This window comes from Dasypus novemcinctus, chromosome 30 (genome assembly GCF_030445035.2).
Source record: "Dasypus novemcinctus isolate mDasNov1 chromosome 30, mDasNov1.1.hap2, whole genome shotgun sequence".
NCBI classification, from domain to species: Eukaryota; Metazoa; Chordata; class Mammalia; order Cingulata; family Dasypodidae; genus Dasypus; species Dasypus novemcinctus.
Genome location: NC_080702.1, coordinates 25554268 through 25578749, shown reverse-complemented (window position 1 = coordinate 25578749; position 24482 = coordinate 25554268). Strand labels below are relative to the sequence as shown.

Here is a 24482-nt window from a genome sequence, read left to right as displayed (position 1 = left end):
AATTTGGTGCCATTTCCTCAAATATTTGTTCTGCCCCTTTTCTCTTCTGGGACTCACATGACATATATATGTGTACCTTATGCTGTCATTCACATTCTTCAGACACTGCTCACCTTTTTCTTTTCTCTATTTGTTCTTCTGAATGTATGGTTTTGTTTGTCCTATCTTCTAGCTCACTGATTCTTCTGCCTATTCAAGTCTGTTGTTGCATGCCTTGTATGCATTCTTAATCTTCATAGTGTGCCTTTTATTCCCATAATTTCTGGGAAAAATAACCTCCTAATCAAGAAAAACCGAGGATCAGATGGCTTCACACGTGAATTCTACCAATCATTGTGGAAGAACTAATACCAGTCTTCAAATTCTTGCAAAATATCAAAAAGAGGGAACATTACTTAATTCATTCTTTGATACCAACATCACCCTAATACCAACATTACCTAATACCTAATACCATATAAAGATGGTACAAAAAAAAGAAAATTACAGACCAATCATTCTATTGAACTTAGATGCAAAAACTCTCAACAAAATACTTGCAGATCAAATCCAACAACATATTATATGAATTATGTATTATGGTTAAGTGGATTTTATCCCAGGCATCCAAGGATGTTTCAACATATGTTTCTTTTTAAACTCCCAAATTCTTTTTATGTTCACACATTGTCTTCTTTTAATATCTTTTAGCTCTTTATGCATATTTTCCTTCATTGCCTCCAGTTGATTTAGGAGATTTGTTTGACCTTCGATTAGTAGTTCCAAATTCCTTGTCTCCTCTGAGATGTTAATTTGGTCCCTTGAATGAGCCATATCTTCTTGTTTCTTAGTATGGCTTGTAATTTTTTGCTGATTTCTGGGTATCCGATTATTTTGATATGTTTACTCTGATAGTTTCTCCCTCTTATATAGGGCCTTATTGTTGATTTGCTTTGTTTTATTTGAAGCTTGGTCCAACTTATTCTGGGCCTGTAAAATATACCATATTTAACTTTTATATTTTCCTAGCTCTTCTTCTTCTGTTTCTTGCCCTGGACGTGCAGTACAATATTTAAAAGTACACTTTGTGCAGTTGTTTCACCTCTAGGAGAAGGGTACCCTTCCTCTGTTCCTTTTCAGATAATCTAGATCTGTTCTGTTTTTGTCCAGAATTTTCTCCCCAGCTCCATAATTTGTTTAAATTCTCTCCCACACTTAGTGTCTTCTTTCCTTATATCTTTCAATTCTGGGACCCATCCTTTCTTACAACAGCCCAGTCTTCCTCCATTTTTCTGAGTATTTTCTGCCTCAGGTTTTTCTCCATTAGGTAATCCCACCCCAGGTATCCAGATGACAATCCAGGAAGGTGGATCAATCCAGAAGGGTCTGATTTGCATTTAGGTGGTCCAGCAGAGACTTGATTGTGTGAGCACACCTCTTACATAGAGTTCTGCTGTGGTCTAGTTTTTTTCCCCCTCCCTGAGGGCTGTTTTATATGTGGCACTGTTCATCTGTTTGTTCACTGCCCTGGAACCTGCAGGCTTGAGGTTCCTGTATCTGGATACTTGTGGGGTCCTGACTCACTGCTGCGAGTCACTCTGTGGTCTACATGTACAGCAGGAGGGACCTGGGCCATGCTGTCTCTACTTGATTCCCAAGCTACATGTGACTGAGGGGGAGTAGTCTGGACTGGCATTTTCTGGAAGAAAATCTACCTTATCTTAGAGATTATTAATCTTTTACTTCTATTCAGCATTTGTGGAATCCTCCATTCTTTATCACCCTCCAGAGTAATAAACAAGTCTTTTTATTAGTTGATTCTGAGGGGAGTCTTTTCCAGGCGATGTCTTATACCGCCATGTGATGCTTTCACTCCTCTGGATGGGAAATTTAAAAAAATATTGTTATAAAGGGCATTAAATTAATAATATAATTAAATTAATATAATTATTAGTTAATAATATTAAATAAGCATTAAGTTTTGCTTTCAATCTTATACTTGGGCTATGAGAGAGAATGTTCAAATTCCAGTGACCTGCAAATATATAGAGTAAACATTCATGACATCTGCAACTTCCTCCCCAGTGGTTCAGCAGGAATAACTATCTGTATGTATACACAGCCACACACATACACAGAGAAAGCAAATATGACAACATTCACAATTGTTGAAGAATCTATTTGAAGAGTATATGGGAGTTCTTCATACTATTCTTACAACTTTGAGTTAGAAGTTTTTTTCAGAATTTTAGAAGTTCAAAACTATAATTCCCATCAATTCTTCATCTAATGTTTTATTAGCCAATACTTTTCATTGTCTAAATTAATTAGTGGTTGCAGAGTGGTCACTTTCTGATTTTAACATTTCTTTCATTTATAACCTCATATGATTCTTCTATAAAGAATTTTCCTTAGTGGCAACTATTTGGTAATTATAAAATACCAGTTCTTCAGGAAAGGGGAGATACATGCTTGACTCTTTCCTTTTATGAATTTTCAGAGTAAGTTGATATCCTGGCAACTTCCAATGGTAGCCATTGAGGGATTTTATAGTTCCATTATGAACTCATGATTTTATTGTATATTTTACATTATTTCAATTGTCTATAGTCATTATTCTTCATAAAATTTTCCATCCTAAACCTTTGGAAGCCCTTTTTTTATGTTTATTTCTTTTTTCTTTTTATCTTTTAAAAAAGATACATAGATTGTACAAAATATTACATTAAAAAATATAAAAGAAACAGCAAAATGGTGGTAGAGTAAGGAGGTCCTAGAGTCAGCTCCAGCTACAGGGCAGTTAGTAGGCACTTAGAGCTATCTGGAGCTAGCTGAAGCACCTGTTTAGGGGCTCCGGGAGACCAGAAGTGCATCCTGCAACATCCTTGAATGAGTGGGAGGAGACTGCACATCTGCAGAAATTAGTAAGTAGAGCACTCCATGGTGCAGAGGCTGGTGTCCATCCTCCACTGCAGGCACAAGCTGCTTTGAGAACTGTTCCGTGGCTGGAATTGAAAGCTCCACTTCCCAGAAACAGGGGAGGAAGAGACGGTTCACCACCAACTTCAGCTACTAATGAGTAAATTCAGTGGGCTAAAGTATAATCCTGAGAACAGTTAAAAGTTTGAGCTGATCCAAGTCAGAAAGAGGCCTGTAGCCACCATCTTAACTCTGCACATGGGACGAGGGGAAGCAGGGCAGACTGAAAATCACAGTGCTGGTAGGGACTAGCTTCTTTCCATCCAGATCAGATTGCAGGTTTAGCCTGAGCCCCAACCCCAGCTCCAGCAGGAAGTAATCTGGGATCTGCACCAGCCTGTAGGAAATTACTGGCCAAGCCACAGAGGCCAGTGATTGGCCTACTTTGGTAGCACAGGCCACCCCAGGAGCTATTCTGTGGCTGGAATTGGAAGCTCCATTTCCCAAAAACAGAGGAGGAGGAGATGGTTGGCCACTGATTTTGGCTCCTGATTAGTAGACTTTGCTGGCTAAGTTATAACCCTTGGAACAGCTGGGGTGTAAATCAGTCCAAGTCAGAAAGAGGCCAGAAGTCACCATTTTGACTCTATTCCCAGCCTGAGAGTGAGCCAGGACTGAAAATCACAGTGACAGTAGGAACGGATTTCTTTCACCCAGATCTTCCTACTGCCCTAGCCTAGGCATCTGCCCCACCTCTGGTCCGGAGGAGGCTGGTGGACCCTGCATCAGCCTATCCAGGTACCTTTAGGTACCTTTGGCTGGCACAGAATGAATAATCAAAAGTCTACCAGGGCAACTGTGGTCATCTTGGACCTACATTGCATAGAATGCTGCCCACACTTGCAGCTCCATTCCTGCCCCAGGAAGGGGAGAAAGGGCTATGAAGCCTCATCAGTCTCTCTGGGCAACTACAGTCTAGGCCTGCATGACTTGGATTATTCCACACTGCTGTGACTCTGTCCTACCACTGGCAAAGGAGAAAGTTGGGAGAAGCTTCATCAGTCCCTGGGGCCATGAGGGCAACTTGAGTCTCCACAACTTATAGCACCAACTATATCCTTGGCTCCTACAACACAACTGGCAAGGAAGAAAGGGCAGGAAGCCCTAAATAAAGCAAGGAACTGCACCCAGAAAAAATACTCTAGTAAGCCAGATGCCAAGATACCAACAAAAAGTTACAATCCATACCAAGAAACAGGAAAATATGGCCCAGTTAAAGGAACAGGATGAGCCTTCAGAGGACATAAAGGAGTTGAGAAAACTAATCATAGATGTTCAAACAAATCTTAATAAATTCAATGAAATGGCTAAAGAGATTAAGGATATTAAGACATGTGAATTACTGTGATCTAAAACTTATGTGAAGACAAACTTAATAATTAAAAAAAGGTAGACACTGAGGAATAAATGGAAGAAATTGCCTTGCTATACATCCAGGGCAACACCTATAGCAGTGATGAAAGGCAAAATGTCAAAAACAAAGCTTTTTCATTTTTTTGATACCCCAATTTATTTTTCCTTGATTTAATTTTTCTAAATTACTATGTATTCTTTAACCTTTAAGCCCATCACTATATTCCATTTTACTATTAATAGAACCTGGCAATATATTGGGCTTCCTTGTTGAAGAAGTTTTGGGCTACAGAGAGGTTCAACTATGGTGGGGGTGGAACACTTGTGTGGGGTATTATTGGTGGAGGGCACATGGTTGGGAGGGAGTTCTCCAGGGCATGTATACAGGGTACATAGAAATGTCTGGATATTTTCATAGTAATTTCAGTTGGAAATGACAGCTGAGAGACTGCTGAGTTCCTGGCCAGGGAAGCTCTATCACATTCCCCAATGGAACAGCAACAATCCCCCAAGTGCAATGGCAAAGACCAATAAAGAAGGGTGGTCCAACAATGAGCCCTTGATACTGATGACTATGCTTATGAGCCTGTGTGCCTGAAATATGAACTAGGCCTAGAGCTGTGGGGTGCCTAAGAGTTAACTCCTGAGAGCTTCCATGTTGCTCAAATGTGGCCACTCTCTAAGCCAAGCTCAGCATGTAGATGCATTGCCTTCCCCCCAGCATGGGACATGACTCCCAGGGGTGAACCTCCCTGGCACTGAGGGATTACTACCAAGCTGATGATGTAACTAGAAAAAGACCTTGATTAAAGAGGTCAACTCAGACCGGCAGAATATCTCAGCCTACATGTAATTTCAGGTGTTAAAAACTGCTTTATGACTTTGGATAAAAGGGGGAAATGGAAAGGACAAGTGAGTTTATATGGCTATGAGTCTCCAAAGAAGAGTCAGGAGGTCATCAGAGGGGTGATGCTTATGCACACCTCAGCAGGGTATGGAGACAGCCAAGGTAGATGGAAACCCAGGTCCTGGTTCTCCTGAGGGGTACAGAGACCCACAGGTTCTATGGTCATGGCAGATGGCTCTGGAGTTCAGTGCCATGTCAGTGGCCCTACTTTGGAGTTTGTGTTCCTGAATGTGATGGAGTTGGACTCAGATATCACCTTTCTACAATGCCTCTTCTGTTACTTTTACCGGGCCTGTGGTTGGTGCTGGGGTTGTTGTATACTCAGGAGACCTGAATCTCTGAACTGTCAGTGTGACAGCTGCGGTCACCCCTCAAGCTGAAGTGTGGTTTGCTGGCCTGGCGGGGGAGCAGCCGTGGCAGGCCAAGCCGCTGCCCCCATAATAGGGTGGCTGGTCGGACTCACCGCCACCCCTAAAGGGAGCTCGGCATGGGCGCAGAGTGCCCTCGGGTCTCCCCTTCTCGGCAGCCACGCTTCTGCGGCCGCCCCTCCTCCCGGATGGCGCCACCCGATGCCTTGTGGGGCGGCACCCTTCTTCTTCCTTCTCCCTGCGCAGGCGCAGGGCGGAAAATTCCAGTCTGCCCTTTTCCCCTCCCCCGACAGCAGCAACAGCCAGGCGTGGGCGGAGAAATCCAGTCTGCCCTTTTCCCTCCCCCCCCCCCCCCCCCCCGACAGCAGCAACAGCCAGGCATGGGCGGAAAAATCCAGTCTGCCCTTTTCCCTTCCCCCAACAGCAGCAACAGCCAGGCGTGGGCGGGAAACTCAAATCTGCCCTCCACCCCAGCAATAGCAGCCACCAATCCCTAAATCCTGCCCCTTCCCCCAGCAACAGCGACAGCCAATCCCTAATCACCACCCCTCCCCCATCCAGTACCGCCCACTGACCTTTTGCCGGCAACCAATCACAGCAGGGCATGGCTTCGACCAATCAGCCTTCCCCAGCCCCTATAAAACTGTTGCCTCTCCCTCAATAAAGTGGACTTGCGTGTTTACCTTGTCTCCGCGGTAGTTCTTCTGCCGTGCGCCCTCCAGTCCTGAGAGCCCCCGACAAGGGCCTGGCCTCCCTTGTCCCCAGTTCGTCGCCTGCTTCTCCAGGTGACCCCTTCGTCGCCGGCTTTGCTGGGCGACCCCGTCAGCCGAACCGCGCAACCCCTGTGAGACCGACCCCTCGTCTGCTGCCGGACCGGCCCCTCGTCCCAAGCGGGACCGACCCCTCGTCCAAAGCTGGACCGACCCCTCGTCTGCAGCCAGACCCCACCTCTACCGACCGAGCAAGCCGCCGCAGATAGCCAGGCTCTGAGCCTCAGCAGACTTGCAGCTCCTACCCTCTGGTTTCTTGGACTTACCCTGGCCAGCTGACAGGGAGGTGAAGAGGGTCAACCACCACACCAGGGAGCCAAGAGTACCTACAGCTGTAAGCAGGAGAATTGCATCCATCATCCATGTGGAATCTAAGCCCCCTCCTGATGAAGAGGGGGACTGGACATAATCATCCCAGGGTCCACAGTATGGAGGAATAGAGTATTGATTAGAGTGGACTTACTGGTGTTCTGCTGGGGAACTATTGTGATTAGTAAGGGAAGAAATTGTAGTAGTGATGTGGAGAGGGTGGGCACAGTGGCTGATGATGGTAGGGAGACAGAAAGATATGTTATGGGGGCATTTTCGGGACTTGCAGTTTTCCTAGGTGGTGCTGGAGGTATGGATGCTGGACATTGTGTGTCCTGTCATGACCCTCTGGGTGGACTGGGGGAGAGTGTAGACCACAATGTGGGCTACTTTCCATGTGGTGCAGCAGTGCTCCAGAATGTATTCGCCAGGTGCAATTGATGTGCCACAGTGATGGAAGAGGTTGATGTGGGAGGGGCAGGGTGGGTGGGATGGGGGGCATATGGGACCCTCATATTTTTTTAATGTAACATTTAAAAGAAAATAAAGAAAAAAGAAGACATTGGGTGAGCACAAAGAAATTAAAAGCATACACAGGAAAATAGATCTTACGGGAATGAAAGGCACAATAAATGAAATTTTAAAAAATTGGAATCATATAGCAAATTTGAGAAGACCAAAGAAAGGATTGGTGAGCTTGAAGCAATGGCCTCTGAAAATAAACATACAAAAGAACAGATAAAGAAAAGAATGGAAAAATTGAACAAGGTCTCAGGGAAATAAATGACAGCAAAAGATATGCAAACATATGTGTCATGGGTGTCCCAGAAGGAGAAGAGAAGGGAAAAGGGACAGAAGGAATATTTGAAGGAATAATGGTTGAAAATTTCCCAACTCTATTGAAGAACATAGATATCCATGTCCACAAAGCACAATATACTGCCATCCAAGAAAACCCAAATAGACCAACTCTGAGACTCATACTAATCAGAATGTCAAATGTCAGAGATAAAGAGAGTTCTGAGAACAGCAAGAGAAAAGCAGTGTATAACATATAAGGGATACCCAATAAGATTAAGTGCTGATTTCTCACCAGAAACTGTGGAGGCAAGAAGACAGTGGTCTGATATATTTAAGATACTACAAAAGAAAAACTTCCAGCCAAGAATCTTATATCCAGCAAGATTGTCTTTCAAAAATGAGGGCAAGTTTAGACTATTCACAGATAAACAGAAACTGAGAGAATTTCTAACCAAGACCAGATTTTCAGGAAATACTAAAAGGTGTGCTAGAGCCTGAAAAAAAAAAAAAAGACAGGAGATAAAGACCTGGAAGAGAGTCTAGAAATGAAGAGTATTTCAATGGAAGTAAGTAAATGTGTCAAAAGAGTGGGGAAAATAAAATATAACTGATAAAACTCAGAGGAATAAACTTAACCAATGATGTAAAGTGCTTGTATACAGAAAACTGCAAATCAATGTTAAAAGAAATTGGAAGTTCTAAGTAACTGGAAGAACATCCTATGCTCATGGATTGGAAGACTAAATATCATTAAGATGTCAGTTCTACTCAAATTGATATACTGATTAAATGCAATCCCAATAAAAATTCCACCAGCATTAAAAAAAAAATTGAACCCATGATTATCAAATTTGTTTGAAAGGTTAAGGGGTCCTGAATAGCCAGAAACATCTTAAAAAGGGAAAGCAAAGTCTCATCTCCAGACTTTAAATTATATTGCCTAGCCATAATGATAAACACTGCATGGAACTGGCATAAAGACAGACACATAGAGCAATGGAAACAAATTTATGGTTCAGAAATAGACCCTCACATGTATGGTCGAGTGATTTTTTGATTAGCCTGTCAAACTCACACAAATCTGGCAGAACAGTCCATTCAAGAAATGATGCTGAAAGAACTGGATATCCATAGTCAAAAGAAATAAAGAGGACTCCTATCTCTTGCCTTATCCAAAAATTAACTAAAAATGGATCAAAAACCTAAAAATAAAAGCAAGAATCATAAAGCTTCTAGAAGAAATTGTAGGAAAATATCTTTAAGACCTGGTGGTAGCTGGCAGATTCTTAAAGGAGATGAGGAGGACTGAGATGGACTACTGATATTTAATGTATGTAGAAGTTTTAATTAGCTTTACTGTAAAAGTGTGGAAATGTAGAGAGTGGATGGTAACACATGTGATTAACAGCTAGTTTATGAATGGGTATGTGGCTGAAAATGGTAGTCTAGGTATGTATGTGCCAATTGACAGAATGCTAGAGAATAATCTGGGAACTGAATAGCATAGTAAGCCAAGAGATGGATGAGAATTGTGGTTGGTGGTACAGATGCAAGAATGTCCTTTGTGAGCTAGAGTAAATGTACATCACTACTGCAGGGTGGTGGGAATGTGGAGAAGCATGGGAAAAATATAACTGGATGACATATGGACTGTGGTTGCCAGTAATAATGTAATATGCTTGCATCTATGCCAAAGATGTACTTTGTTGATCTTGGGCAGTATGGAGAATGTGTGCTAAATGTACACTATGGATGTGGTAACAATCAGATGATATTATCTTACCTGTAACAAATGTTCCACCACAGTGTGGTGTGTTGGTAGAGGGGTGTTGTTTGGAAATTGTGCACATGTGCATGATTGTTTCATAAATTTACAACTTCTGTCATAAAAAATATATTTAAAAAGTAATAAAGTGGGTTGGGGGAAAATACACCAAATGTACGATAAGGACTATGAGTAGTAGAAAGATTTCAAAAATATTCTTTCATAATCGGTAACAAATGTGTCACAACAGTGCAAGGTGTTTGTGGAGTGTTGTTGTATGGGACCCCTGTATGATGTTATGCATGTTTGCTTTGTAAGTCTACAGCTTTTACTATTCACTTATTGTTTATGTATGTTCATATATAAATGATATGCAGATAGTAATAGGGTGGGTTGGTGGAAATACTTTGGTTAGTACTAATATTTTGACAATGCTCTTTAATCATTAGTTAAAAATGTTTAACAGCAATGTAAGGTATTGGTGTTAGGGTGAGTTATGAGAGTCCTGTATGATGCTATATATGTTTGTTTTGTAAGTTCACAACTATTACTATACACTTATTCTTTATGTATGTTTATGTATGAGTGATATACTTCAATAAATTTTAAAAAATACAAAAAATATATGAGTTTCCCATATAACCCACTCCCCACACCCCTGATCCTCCCACATTGACAAGTTCTTTCATTAGTGTGGTACATTCTTTGAATTTGTTAAGTACATTTTGGTGCTTTGCTACACAGCATGGATTATAGTTTATATTGTAGTTTACACTCTCTCCTAGTCCATTCAGTGGGTTATGGCGGGATATATTATAATGTCCTGCATCTGTCCCTGCAATATCGTTCAGGACAACTCCAAGTCCCGAAAATTGGAGGCCTTTTAAGTTTTCTTCTGTGTCTTTTTATTTTTACACTACCTCATTAGTCTTTGGTCAGTTCTTTACTTTTTGGTGTAAGATGATCCAATGTTCATCTTGAACATTTCTTGTTCTATACTAGGCTCAGCTATCTCTTCTGGGAGTCCTGATTTCTTTTATGGACAGTGACACTTAGAAACAAAATTTGGCACTAGAGGGGCTCATTGATCCTGGATTGTCATTGTTTCTAGGCATTTTCAGTGGCCTAGGCTAGGAGAATGTTTAGAAGCAAAAACAAGTGCACACTGTAGTTCTCATTCAAGGATATTCTGTGTTCTTGGATAGGAAGACTTAAAATCTTAACAGTGACCTCATGTGTGGGTGTTGTTACTCTTAAACTAGTATGAGGGAAATTCCAGGCCTATGAGTGTTTAATATCCGATAGGCCTATACTCTCATGGCTCCTTCTGTCTCTAGCTTTGCCTGCTCAGGACTCTGCCTGGCCACGAGAGAAAAACACTGGAGAAAGAATGGCTGCAGTTTTGCTGGCAACTTGTTCACAGGTATTCCAGAAATTATTCTCTTTCCAAAAGAACATTGCTGTTCTCAAAAGATCCATCTCTTACCCTAGACGTAGAGTTTCATAGCCTGACCAGGGCTGGCCTCAGGCTTCACCAGTTCTCTGAGCTTCTTAGGATGGGAGAGGGATGCCTAGGAAAGGCCTCTATACGCACATTTGCTAATTTTTTTCCAGCACTTATTCCAGGTTGATGAGCTCCATATTTTGCTGAGTGTGGTGAAGGAAAGTTTTTCACTAGGAAAATTTTGCTTTCCAAGTATTTCTCTCATTGCTGCAATATGCCCTATCTATAGTGGGTCTTGAATAAGAGTCTTCCCTACCTAGTTATGAAAAGATCAGGTCAATAATGTGTTAATGAAACTTAAAGTCATATGCCTAAAGTGGTCCAGGGAGTGGAAGTGAAAGTGGAGATTTCTGAGGACTGAACTTTGGGGCAAATAATCAGAGGCCTCAGAAGCATTTCTCAACTTCCTGCATCTTGGGTTCCCTTATCCAGTCTGACCCTCCTGGTACATTGATGGAGATGGTCATTGTTTGATCCAGAATGTATGTGATGTTCCAGGACTCAGTGACCTTTGAGGAAGTAGCAGTGGACTTCTCCCAGGAAGAGTAGGCATTGCTGGACCCTGCTCAGAAAAACCTGTACAGAGATGTGATGCTGGAGAACTTTTGGAACCTAGCCTCAGTGGGTAAATCTGTCCTCATTCCTTCATTTATTGTTCATGCAGTAAATGTACAATAGTAAACACAAATGGTTGTTGGTCCCTCAGTTTGTGGGTGAGTCTTTTTTCTTCCTATGAAAATCAAAATCTAGCCATTGCACTGGTTTTATTTTCTCTGTTGTTGAAAGCTCTGGCATTTTTCAGCATGAATTTGATCTTGGAATGGGTTTCAAGAGTCAGTTCCATATGCAGCATTGAGTTGTAGGTATTTGCTTTTGGATCTCTTCTGGATTCTTTGCTCTGATTGCTTTGCTGCTCTTAAAGTTGTACTTGCCTATCTACAGAACCATTTCAAACTAAAGAATTGTAATTGGTTTGCTGGAAAGTTTTTTTGTCTCCTATACAGTCTTTCACAGCATGTCTCTTTCCCCACAAGCAGGGTGTCAACTCTGGAAACATGGTCTGATCAAAACTTTGGAGCAGAAAGAGCTGAAGACTGAGGAGAGAATTCTCCAAGGTACCTGTACAGGTGAGCCCCAGATAGAGAGGAGTCATTGAGTGCAGCAGTCCAGGTTGGTGAGGGAAAAATCAATTAGTGCAGGAAAAGAAGGCTGAGGCCATTATGTGAGTTTTCCATCATCCTCTTTCACCATAAAGCCATTCAGTCATCATTTCCTTTGGTCTCAGAAAACTTTTAATTCCTCTTTAAATTTAACATTTCCATGAATGTTCTTTGTTCAGTTCTCCTTATTTTGTTTTCTGGACAATACCTTCTCCTATCATTGACATCTCTTCCCTCATCCAAACTCCTAAAAATATTTCTTTGGTCACTAGTTGCCTCTTCTCTTTCAGATTTTCTTCCTTTGTTTAATATTAGATTTTGAAAACATATCCAGAGGGAACTGCCTCCTTTTCTCTTTCATCCCTCCTTTTTCTTCCAATAATTACAAAAACTTTCCCTGTTCAATTTCAGAATGGGAAACTGAACTTATATCAAAAGTTGTAATTCCTATGCAGAATGCTCCTGGGGGAAAAACATCCAATGGCATAAAAATGGTAAGATTTGTTCAGAATGAAGTTTCTTTATAGTGAGAAAATTTTGGGAATTCTGTGAGTGTAAAAATGCAACACATGAACAGGGAAGATAGTTGAGGCAAGTGGCTTTCATTCACTAGAGTGTTTCAGGGGAGTTTATGAATTTCATAAAACTGGAGAAATCTCTAAACCTAGCTCAACACTTCACTCAGAAAGAACACCCACAGGTGAGGTTCAAATATGAAACTTTGATACATATTTAATTCATTATCTATCACAGGTGTTTTTTAAAGAAGCCCTATGATCAGAATGAATATTATGGAGCCTTCAGCAGACCAGTTTATTCAATGTGAGAGATGAATAGGGCAAAATACAAATTTGTGCACCATGTGTAATGGTAATTATGTTAGTCATTATTATTGTCATGATAATTTACTTCTTATACCTGGTAGAATTCAAGGAAGATAATTCCTGGGACTATAATGAAAGTGACAAAGCCTTTAGTCATCTCCTATTCTTTACTCAACAGGTACCAACTCAATCTAGTAAGAAATCTTTAGAATGTAATCACAGAAAATTCTTCAGAGAAGACTCTCACCTTACTTGTAAAAGATATCACAAGGGAGAGAAATGCTGTAAATACGAAGAATATGGGGAAGTTTTCATCCATCCCTTAACTCTTAGGAGTCATTTGCATGCTCACACTGGAGAGAAAATGCTCGAATTTAATGATTGTGGAAAAGCCATCACTCAAGAGTCATACCTTAGGAAACCCTTAAGAACTCTCAGAAAAGAGATATCTTACGCATGTAAGCAATATGGTATGCCCTTCAGCCTACACCCTTCCTTTGTGGTACATGAGCATATGCCTCCTGGAGAGAAACTCCATGAATGCAGTGACTACAGAAAAATCTTCAGTCCAGGATCTTTCCTTAAAATCCAGAAAGACATACCTATTCTCGAGGAAAACTCGGAATATAATGAACATGGGGAAATGTTCACTGGTCCCTTGTCCCTTCAAAAATTTGTGAGAACCCATAATGGACAGAAATCCTATGAATGCAGTGACTGTGGGAAAGCCTTTATTTTTCAGTCTTCCCTTAAGAAACACATGAGGTCTCATACTGGAGAGAAACCTTATGAATGTAATCATTGTGGAAAATCCTTCAGCCAGAGCTCTCATCTAAATGTGCACAAAAGAACTCACACTGGAGAGAAACCCTATGACTGTAAGGAATGTGGAAGAGCTTTCACTGTTCCTTCATCCCTTCAGAAACATGTGAGAACACACACTGGAGAGAAACCCTTTGAATGCAGTCACTGTGGGAAAGCTTTCATTGATCAGTCTTCCCTAAAGAAACATACACGATCTCACACTGGAGAGAAACCTTATGAATGTAATCAGTGTGGAAAATCCTTCAGCACAGGCTCTTATCTTATTGTGCACAAAAGAACTCACACTGGAGAGAAAACCTATGAGTGTAAAGAATGTGGGAAGGCCTTTAGGAATTCCTCTTGCCTAAGGGTACATGTGAGAATTCACACTGGGGAGAAGCCCTATCAATGTCTTCACTGTGGAAAAGCTTTCAGCACAAGCACTAACCTTATAATGCACAAGCGAATACATATTGGGCAGAAACTCTGAATGAAATCACTATGGAAAAACCTTAGGTGATCCTTTGCACATTATTCTTTACTTTAGAACTCACACTGGAGAAAAACCCTATTATAAGCAAGGTGGAAAAGCTGTCAGGCACAACTCATTTTTATTCTTTGGGGACAAACTTTGTAAATGTTATGGTTCTGTGATTGTCTTTATACCTTTTTTTTTTTTAGTGTGGCACATCCATTACATTTGATGAATACATTTTGGAACACTGTTATTCTGTATGGATTATAATTTCCATTGTAGTTTGCACTCTTCCCCAGTCCATTCAGTGGGTTATGGCAGGACATATAATGTCTTGCATCTGTCAGGAAAACTCCAAGTCCCGAAAATGCTCCCCCATATCACACCTCTCTCTTCTTCCCTCTCCTTGCCCTCAGCAACTCCCATGGCCACTGTCTCCATATCAGTAATACAATTTCTTCCACTGCTAGAGTCACAATAATTGTATAGTAGAATACCAGTAAGTCCACTCCAATCCATATTATATTCCTCCATCCTGTGGACCCTGGGATGGTTATGTCCACTCCACCTCTATATTGAGAGGGGGCTTAGATCCCACATGGCTGATGGATGGAATTCTCCTGTTTGCAATTGTAGACTCTCTCCATTCCCTGGTGTGGTGGTTGACCATCCTCACCTCCCTGTTAGCTGACCTGGGTAAGCCCAACAAATTGGAGAGTAGGTGTTGCAACTCTGCTGAGGCTAAGGGCCAAGCTTGCACATGGAAAGTCCAGAGATTCAAGTCTCCTGAGCATGTGTCTCCTGAGCATACACCAACCCAAGTGCCAATCACAGGTTCAGTAAAAGTGACAGAAGAGGCATGTATAGGGAGGTCATATCTGAGTCCAGCTCCATCACACTCAGGAGCACAAATTCAAAAGTAGGGCCCACTGACAAGGCACTGAACTCCAGAGCCAACTGCTATGACCATAAAACCTGTATGTCTCCTGAGCATACACCAAACCAAGTGCCAACCACAGGTTCAGTAAAAGAGACATAAGAGGCATGTGTAGAGAGGTCACTTCTGAATCCAACTCCATCACAGGAGCACAAAATCCAAAGTAGGGCCCACTGACAAAGCACTGAAGTCCAGAGCCATCTCTCCTAACTGTAGGTCCTGGGTGTCTACGTAGCCCTCAGGAGCACCAGTACCAGGGGTTGTATCTACTTTGGCTCTAAGATCCTGCTGAGATGTGCATAAGCATGACCCCTCTGATAACCTTCTGACTCATTTTGGAATCTCCTAGCCATAAAAACTCATTTGTCTTTACCATTTCCCCATTTTATTCAAGGTCTTTTGCATCACCAGCTGGTGATAAGTAGAGTAATCCCTTGGCACCACAGAGGCTCATACCTGGGAGTGACGTCCTATGGTGGGGGAAAGTTAATGCATTTACATGCTGAGGTTTATTAGTGAACTTTTCATACTTAAAGTGTCTCAACCCATTAATATGTATGAAAGTCATATCATGGTAAATCATCACAAGTTTTTGATATGTAATATTTTCATTATAACTTAATTCTAAATATTGCCTGACCAGTGTCATTTAAAACTTTTTAAATATGCAGACCTTGCATATTTTAGTTATCTTTTAGTTACAGATTTTGATTTTAATTACATTATGGACAGAATGCATGGTATTAATGATAAAGATTCTACATTATATAGAGTCAAACAGAAAATTGAGACTTACCATATCACCTAGTTTGCCAGATACAGCTAGTTACTATCCCAGTATCCATTCCTCCCTTATTCCTTAAAGTAACATAACCACAACTTTGTTCAAATTGGCAGTGTGGACCATTTTTAAAAGTCATCTACCAGCTCTCCTTGAAGTTACGAATGTTTATATGACCATAGTCCTGGCCAGTGAGCAGTAAGTAGAGATAATTGCTTGAGAGTAGGAGCCTCTCATTGGCCATTTTCCTTCACCATTTGCTCTCACAAGAAAACATGAATATTATCTGGCTGCATCAATCCTGGACTGCTTATTTCATGTTTTTTTTTAAAGATTTATTTATTTCTCTCCCCTCCCCCCACCCCAGTTGTCTGTTCTCTGTGTCTATTTGCTACGTTTTCTTCTTTGTTCACTTCTGTTGTTGTCAGTGGCACAGGAATCTGTTTCTTTTTGTTGTGTCATCTTGTTGTGTCAGCTCGCTGTGTGCGCGCCACCATTCCAGGCAGGCTGCACTTTCTTTCACACTGGGCAGCTCTCCTTATGGGGTGCACCCCTTGTGCATGGGGCTCCCCTATGCGGGGGACACCCCTGCATGACACAGCACTCCTCGCACGCATCAGCACTGTGCATGGGCCAGCTCCACACAGGTCAAGTAGGTCTGGGGTTTGAACCATGGACTTCCCATGTGGTAGATGGACGCCCTAACCACTGGGCCAGGTCTGCCACCTTATTTCATGTTAAATGAGAAAAATTAACTGGTTCAAACCATTCTTGTCAGGAATTTCTTGTACAATTGATTTCAACCCAAACTGATGTATCTAGTATGTGGCTAAATTGCACAAAACTTCAAGTGTGGTTGAAAACAATGTGTATTCTCTGTTGGCTATAATAGGTCCTATATGTATTCCTTGAATAAAACTTATTTATTATGTTTGAAAATAACTACAAACTTTTATTTCCTAATCTCTCATATATCGAGAGATATGTTAAAAGGTTCCACTGATTCTGAGTTGTCAAATTCTTTTTAAAATTGTCTCATTTTATTTTGAAACAATATAATTAGGAGCATACAAATTTATATATTTTATATGTCACTGGCAAGTTGTCCTTATATTCTTATGTAGTGACCTTTTTTTCTCATAATGAATGTTCATTAATTTACTTGATATAAATGTGTCTCCTATGTGCTAATTATTATTTAGGTCTATGGTCCTACAGTGGAGATCAAAATGAAGTTCTGGGCAAGATGGCATCTGAGTGAGTGCACCTCATAATCTCGCCTCCAAAGGAGCAGCTGAGTAGGGTTGGAATCTTGCTGGAATGGGCTGTTTTGGGGGCTTGCAAGGCAGGTGTATGTATGTCAGTTTGGAGAGACTGTGACAGAAGTAGTGCATGCTAAAAGTAGAATTGTGGGTTTCTAGCCCAGAAGTCAGAAGTTGTAGGGAGGCAGAACCCTTCCCCCTAGTACTGGCAGCCACAGTGTTCCCTGAAAACTGTCAGTTTTATGGTGGCGTTCCCAAGCCCTATGTTCCCCAGATGCGTGGTCCCCAGGTCCGTGTCCTTTAAGCCCCTGTAGCCCACATTCCACAGACCCACGTACCCCAAGTCTGCAATATTCTGGAGTTCCCTTTCCCACATCCACTCCCTGAGGTCCGAAATTACCCTAGCCCTCTGGTCTTGAACTGACTCTGTGAGTGAGGGGATTTGGTGGGAGGTGCGGAGGGGTCAAACAAGTGCTGGTTCAATTTTCTAGTCCCCCCACCCCTTTATTTTTGAGCTTGGAGTTGCATATCAACTGGCTTGCAGAGAGACTGGGGAGAAAGGAGAGGCGAATCTGCTGAGAAAGCCCAAGTTACCTAAATGTGCTGGGATAGGAAACTTGGTCTGGGAGAAGGTGGAGTCAGAATATGAACTAGCCCTCCTGTAGCACACCTAAGGGAGAGAGACTGGAGGGTGTGCTTTCCAAGCTTCCAATAGCATATTTGGGGTTCCTGGTGAGGTGTGGGTGCTCCCTCTTGGGAAATTAAGAGTCATTTTCTGTGCTGAGCTGGTTCACCAAGGACCCAATGGAATCTCCTACCGGACCCCTTATGCAGGTTTCCTGCTGCCCTGGGAGAGAGGGAAGTGAGGAAGGGAGAAATGGGGAATGTTAGACTCCTAAGCATTTTATTTAACTGCAAAGAGGATTCCTTGCCTGAAACTTTCTCTGGTCTTTTTGGTTGGTTTTTGATCTTGTTTTTCCTTCCTCTTTATCCTGCCATGGCCCTTTCTTTTCTTTTTTTTCCTTTGCTTGCTTGCTTCCCCCACTTTTGTCCTTTTTTTCCTTTCTCTTCTTTTTTATTTTTTTTATATTAGGTGCTGCAGGGAGTGCTTTACATTTGCTGTGTATCCTCATCCATGATTTCCTCTTTTCTGTGTGTATTAATTTTGGCCACCAACACTCCCCTTTCTTCTACATCTTTCTATCCACCATCATTTATTGTTTCTCTTATATTCCACCTTTCTTTCTTGGGCATCCAATTTTTCTGACTTTTTATTTCTAATACCTTTGTTCTGTTTTCTGTCTTTATTCACTCTTTATATTATTGTCCTTTCTTTTCTCTTTACCTCTCTCCTGACCACACTGGCATTTTAATTCAAACTATATTCCTGCCCATATTGTTTTCTGTCTTATTATAGGTACTCCACTTTTCTTACTGTTATAACTGTACACAGCTTACATGAGTTTAATATCCGTTCTCCTAGATCTCACATGGTTCCTCTGTTAACATTTACTATCAATACTACTATTAACTTTTTCTTTTCTTACTCCTTTTGCTTTCTCTGGCCCTAATATTTTCCTTACAGTGAACTTAGCCAACAACAAGGAAATAGAATGAGAAAAGCAAAGTGACACAGAGAAAACTTAAAATGCATGCAAAAACAATTAAAACCCAAGACAAGACAAAGAAGCTAAGCAACTGAATAAGCCCATCAAGATAACATGATGATCAGACAGCAACAAAAATCTATAAACCAAACCAATAATCAGGAAAATATGGCCCAATCCAATGAACAAACTAAAAACCAGGAAGAGTGTCAGAACATAGAATAAGTAATTAAAGCTTTCAAAACACATTAGAGACCAATCTAATGAAGTGAAGGAAGAGATTTAAGAATATGAAGAAAACACTTGGAGAGAATACAGAAGAAATTGCAATCATACCCAAAAAGATAATGGATATGATGGTGATGAACAGCACAATTCAAGAAATAAAAAATGAACTCTCAGCAAATAATAGCATATTCAAAGAGGCAGAGGAAAGAATTAGTGATGTGGAAGACAGTACATCTAAAATCAAACAGTAGAATTGAGTGATAAAAAGATAGAAGAAGTCCAGCAGGGACTTAGGGACCTGAATGACAATGCAAAATGCACAAACATATGCATTATAGGCATCCCGGAAGGAGAAGAGAAGGCAAAGGAGACAGAAGGGTGTTGGAGGAAATAATGGCTGAAAACTTGCCAAATCTACTGAGGAAGATGGATTTACATGCCCAGGAAGCAAACACACCCCAAATAGCATAAATCCCAACAGGCCTACCCCAAGACATATACGTGTCAAATTATGCAATACTCAAGACAAAGAGAAAATACTAAAAGCAGCAAAAGAGAACCCTCATATACAAAGGAGGCTTCATAAGATTAAGTGCTGATGTCTCATCTGAAACCATGGAGGCAAGAAGGCAGTGTTATGACATAGTCAAGGTGCTAAAAGAAAAAAATTTCCAGTCAAGAATACTCTATCCAGCTAAGCTGGCATTCAAGATGATGGGGAGTTCAAAATATTCACAGATAATCAGAAAGTAAGAGTATGCCAAGAATCCTTCCCTTCAAGAAATACTAAAGTGAGATCTGCAGGAAGAAAGAAAAAAACAGGAGAGACAGAGTTGGAGGAGAGTGTAAGAGCAACTAAAAAGACAAGAGGAAAAAAAAATGAAACAGAATATGACAAACACAAATCCAAAGAAAATATGGCTAATATAAGTAATTCCTTGAAAGTAATAACACTGAATGTCAATGGGTTAAACTCATCTGTCAAGAGACTCAGCCTGGAAGATTGGATAAGGAAAGATGACCCATCTATATGCTGTCTACAAGAAGCACATCTTACACCCAGGGATTCAAGGAGGTTGAAAGTGAATGGCTGGAAAACAGTCTTACCAAGCAAAGAACCAAAAAAGGACAGGAGTAGCTATTTTAATAGACAAAATAGACTTTAAATGCAAAACAGTTGTGAGACAAAGATGGACACTGCATATTAGTGAAAGGGATAATCTTTCAAGAAGAAAGAATAATCACAAACATTTATGCTCCTAACAAGGACACCTCCAAATATGTGAGGCAGACACTGGAAAAACTAAGTGAAGGAATAGATGCCTCTACAATAATAGTGGGGGACTTTAATATACCACTATTGACTTTGGAAAGATTCTCAAAAGAGAATCAATAAGGAAACATAGACTTTGAACACTATATTAGAGAAGCTGGCTCTAATAGAAATACAGAGAACATTACACCCAAATACAGCAGGATATACATTCTTCTCAAGTGCACATGGATCATTCTCCAATATAGACCACATGGTAGGCCACAGAGAAAGTCTCAATTAATTTGGAAAGATCAAAATCATACCAAATAATTTCTTAGACCACAGTGGAATGAAGCTAGAAATCTGCAAGAGCCAGAGACCCAGATTTGGCAACATGATATGGAAGTTAAACAACATACTCCTAGAAAAATAGCAGGTCAAGGAGGAAATCTCAAAAATCAATAACCACCTTGAAACTAATAAAAATGATAACACAACATATCAAAACTTATGGTATATAGCAAAAGCAGTACTGAGAGGGAAATTTATAGCCATAAATTCATACATCAAAAAAGAATGCAAAAATTGAAGAACTAACTGCACACTTGGAGGAATTAGTAAAAAAAGAACAAACTAAGCCCAAAGGAAGAAGAAAGAAAGAAATAACAAAGATCAGAGCAGAACTAAATGAAATAGAAAATAAGAAAGCACTTGAAAAAATAAAACCAAGAGCTGGTTCTTTGAGAAGATCAATAAAATTGACAAACCATTAAATAGACTAACAGAAAAAAAGAGAGAAGATAGAAATACACAAAATAAGAATCGAGAAAGGGGATATCACCACTAACCCCACTGAAATAAAGACTATCAAAAGAGGATACCTTGAAAAACTATATTCCAACAAGAAGGACAATTTGGAGGACATGGACAAATTCTTAGAAACACGTAAGCAGCCTACATTGATGAAAGAAGAAATCAATCTCAACAAACCAATCACAAGTAAAGAGATAGAATTGGTCATTAAAAATCTCCCAACTAAAAGAGTCCTGGGCCAGATGGCTTCACAGGTGAATTCTACCAAACATTCTGGAAAGAACTGACACCAATCTCACTTAAATTATTCCAAAAAATCAAAACAGAAGGAACATTGCCTAACTCATTCTATGATGCCAACATTACCCTAATACCAAAGCCAAACAAAGACCCCACAAGAAGGGAAAATTTACAGACCAATCACTCTAATGAACATAGATGCGAAAATCCTCAACAAAATACTTACTAATTGTATTCAATAACACATTAGGGAAATGGATTTGGCTCAATGGGTAAAGCTTTGACTTACCACATGGGAGGTCCAGGGTTCAAACCCAGGGCCTCCTGACCTGTGTGATGAGCTGGCCCATGCACAGTCCTGATGCCCACAAGGAGTGTTGTGACATACAGGGTGTCCCCCACATAGGGGAGCTCCATGTGAAAAGAGTGCGCTCTTTAAGGAGAGCTGCCCAGCACAAAAAAATGTGCTGGCTGCCCTGGAGTGGTGCCGCACACATGGAAAGCTGATGCAGGAAGATGATGCAACAAAAAGAGACACAGATTCCTGCTGCTGCTGACAATATAAGTGGACACAGAAGAACACACAGCAAATGGACACAGCAGACAACTGGGGGAGGTGGGGAAGAGGAGAGAAATAAATTAAAAAATAAATCTTTAAAACAAAAAAACACATTAAATGAGTTATGCACCATTACCAAGTAGGATTCATTCTTGGTATGCAAGGATGGTTCAACATAAGAAAATCAACTAATGTAATACATCATTTAAACAGTTTGAAGGTAAAAAATCACATGATCATATCTATAGATGCAGAAAAAGCATTTGACAAATGTACCACCCTTTCTTGATAAAAACACTGCAAAAGATTGGAATTTCTGAACATGATAAAGAGTCTATATGAAAAACCACAGCTAACATCTTTTACAATGGTGAAAGTGGAATAAAATGCCACCATACAAACAGGAGAACAGATCTTATGGTAATGAAACACAGAATGTCAAAACATTTTTAAAAAATAGTTTTCATTATTTTTTAATATGCCAATTTAAAAAATTTTATTTTTTAGTTTAAAAAAATGTAAAAATTTTAATCATTATGTAATTTCAGTGTTAAAATTGATCATTCTGAAAATTTTTTCATGCATCATTTAGGATGCATTTATAATTTCATGCAATTATAGAAGGCCATAGAATGTTATATTATGAATATATACTGATACCAGCTAAATTTTGTGATAGTTCTTTAAAAAGATTAAAAGGTAATTTAGTGATGATGAATGCACAATTTTGTGATTATACTAAAAGTTACTGATTATATACTTTGGATACCCTCTACAGTATGTGACTTTATCTCAATAAAATTGCTTAAAAATAAGTAAATGTGCAAGAATATCCAGAAATATCAGCTATATGTGGCAGGGGAAGAATAGAGAGATTAAGAGGTAAATAATTTCCTTGTTTGTCTCTTTGTTATTATTATAATGACAATGTTTTTATAATGATTTAAGTGATGAATATACAAATATGTGATTATACCAAATACCATTGATGATACACATTGGATGATTGTGTACTTTATTAATATGTTTCAATAAAATAGATTTGTTTAAAATAAAAAACAATCTTTCCCTCTAAGTACAGGAACAAGACAAGGATGCCCACTATCACCCCTTCTATATAACATTGTGTTAGAAGTACTTGCTCAGGCACTGAGGCAAGAACCAGACCTAAAAGGCATCCAAAGTGGAAAGAAAGAAGTCAAAATTTCACTATTTGCAGATGACATGATCTTATACATAGAAAACCCTGAGAAGTCTACAACAAAGCTCCTAGAACTTATAAATGAGTTCAGTAAAGTTGTAGGTTATAAGATCAATGTGCAAAAGTTGAGCATTTCTGTACACCAATAATGAGCAATTTCAGCAGGAAATCAAGAAACAAATACCATTTACAATAGTAAATAGAAAAATCCAATACCTAGGAATAAATTAAAGATGTAAAAAACTTATACACAGAAAACTCTTAACACTGTTCAAAGAAATCAAAGAAGACCTAAATAAATGGAAGAATATTCCCTGTTCATGGGTAGGAAGACTAAATATTTTTAAGATGTCTATCCTATGAAAACTGATCTACAGATTCAATGCAATCCCAATTTAAAAAACCCACAGAATTCTTTAGTGAACTAGAAAAACTAACTATGAAATATATTTGGAAAGAAATGAGGCCCCAAATAGCCGAAGATGTATTGAAAATGAAAATGAAATTGGAGGAATCACACTACCTGACTTCAAAACATACTACAAAGCTATAGTAGGGAAAATGTGTGGTATTGGCACAAGGATATACATACTTACCAATAACCGAGTTTAGAGTTCTGATATAGATCCTCACATATAGATTCATCTGATTTTCACAAGGCCACCAAGCTCACTCAACTGGGAGAGAATGGCCTCTTCAAGAAATGGTGCTTGCAGAACTGGATATCCATATGTGAAAGAATGAAAGAGGATTACTTACACTTTATGCAAAAATCAACACAAAATGGATAAAAGACCTAAAAAACAAATCCAAGGTCCACAGGATGGAGGAATAGCATATGGATTAGAGTGGACTTACTGATATGCTATTCATGAACTATTGTGATTAGTAATAGAAGAAAATGTGGCATTGGTGTGGAGAAAGTGGCCATGGTGGCTGCTGGGTGTGGGGAATGGGAGGAAGAGATGAGATATGGAGGCATTTTTGGACTTGGAGTTGTCCTGGGTAGTGCTGCAGGGACAATTACTGGACGTTGTAGGTCCTCCCATGACCCACTGGATGGAACGTGGGAGAGTGTGGACCATAGTGGGCTACGATGTGGACCATTGACCATGATGTGCAGCGATGCTCAGAGATGTATTCACCAAATGCAATGAATGTCTCATGATTATGGAGGAGAATGTTGCTATGGGGAGAGGAGTGGGGTGAGGGGGGTGGGGGGTATATGGGGACCTGATATTTTTTTAATGTAATATTTAAAAAATGAATAAAGACAAAAAATTAAAGATATTGTTGCATACTATAGTTGTGTATACATTGAAAAATTAAATTACATTTTAAACTACAAAAAAAAAAAAAAAAACTAAATAAAAAAGCCAAGACCATAAAGACCTTGTAAAGCAATGTAGGGAAACATCTACAGGACCTTGTAATAGGAAATGACTTCATGAACTTCACACCAAAAGCACAAGCAGGAAAAGAATAGATAAATGAGACTTCCTCGAAATTGAAGGCTTTTCCACTTCAAAGAATTTTGTCAAGAAAGTGATAGACAACCTACCCAATGGGAGAAAATATTTGGTTACCATATATCTGATAGG

General features: G+C 39.9%; 1 protein-coding gene across 1 annotated transcript in view; it reads left to right on the top strand.

The window, feature by feature from the left end:
• Positions 1-16880, top strand: part of ZNF177 (zinc finger protein 177) — a 40826-nt gene extending 23946 nt beyond the window's left edge. Inside the window, exons 2-6 of the mRNA XM_023585672.3 lie at positions 10569-10654; positions 11234-11360; positions 11773-11862; positions 12307-12389; positions 12898-16880. Of these exons, the coding sequence (XP_023441440.2) occupies positions 11327-11360; positions 11773-11862; positions 12307-12389; positions 12898-14013 (1323 nt within the window). The 5' untranslated portion in view covers positions 10569-10654; positions 11234-11326 and the 3' untranslated portion in view covers positions 14014-16880. The remainder of the gene's footprint in view (positions 1-10568; positions 10655-11233; positions 11361-11772; positions 11863-12306; positions 12390-12897) is intronic.
• Positions 16881-24482: the final 7602 nt, after the last annotated feature.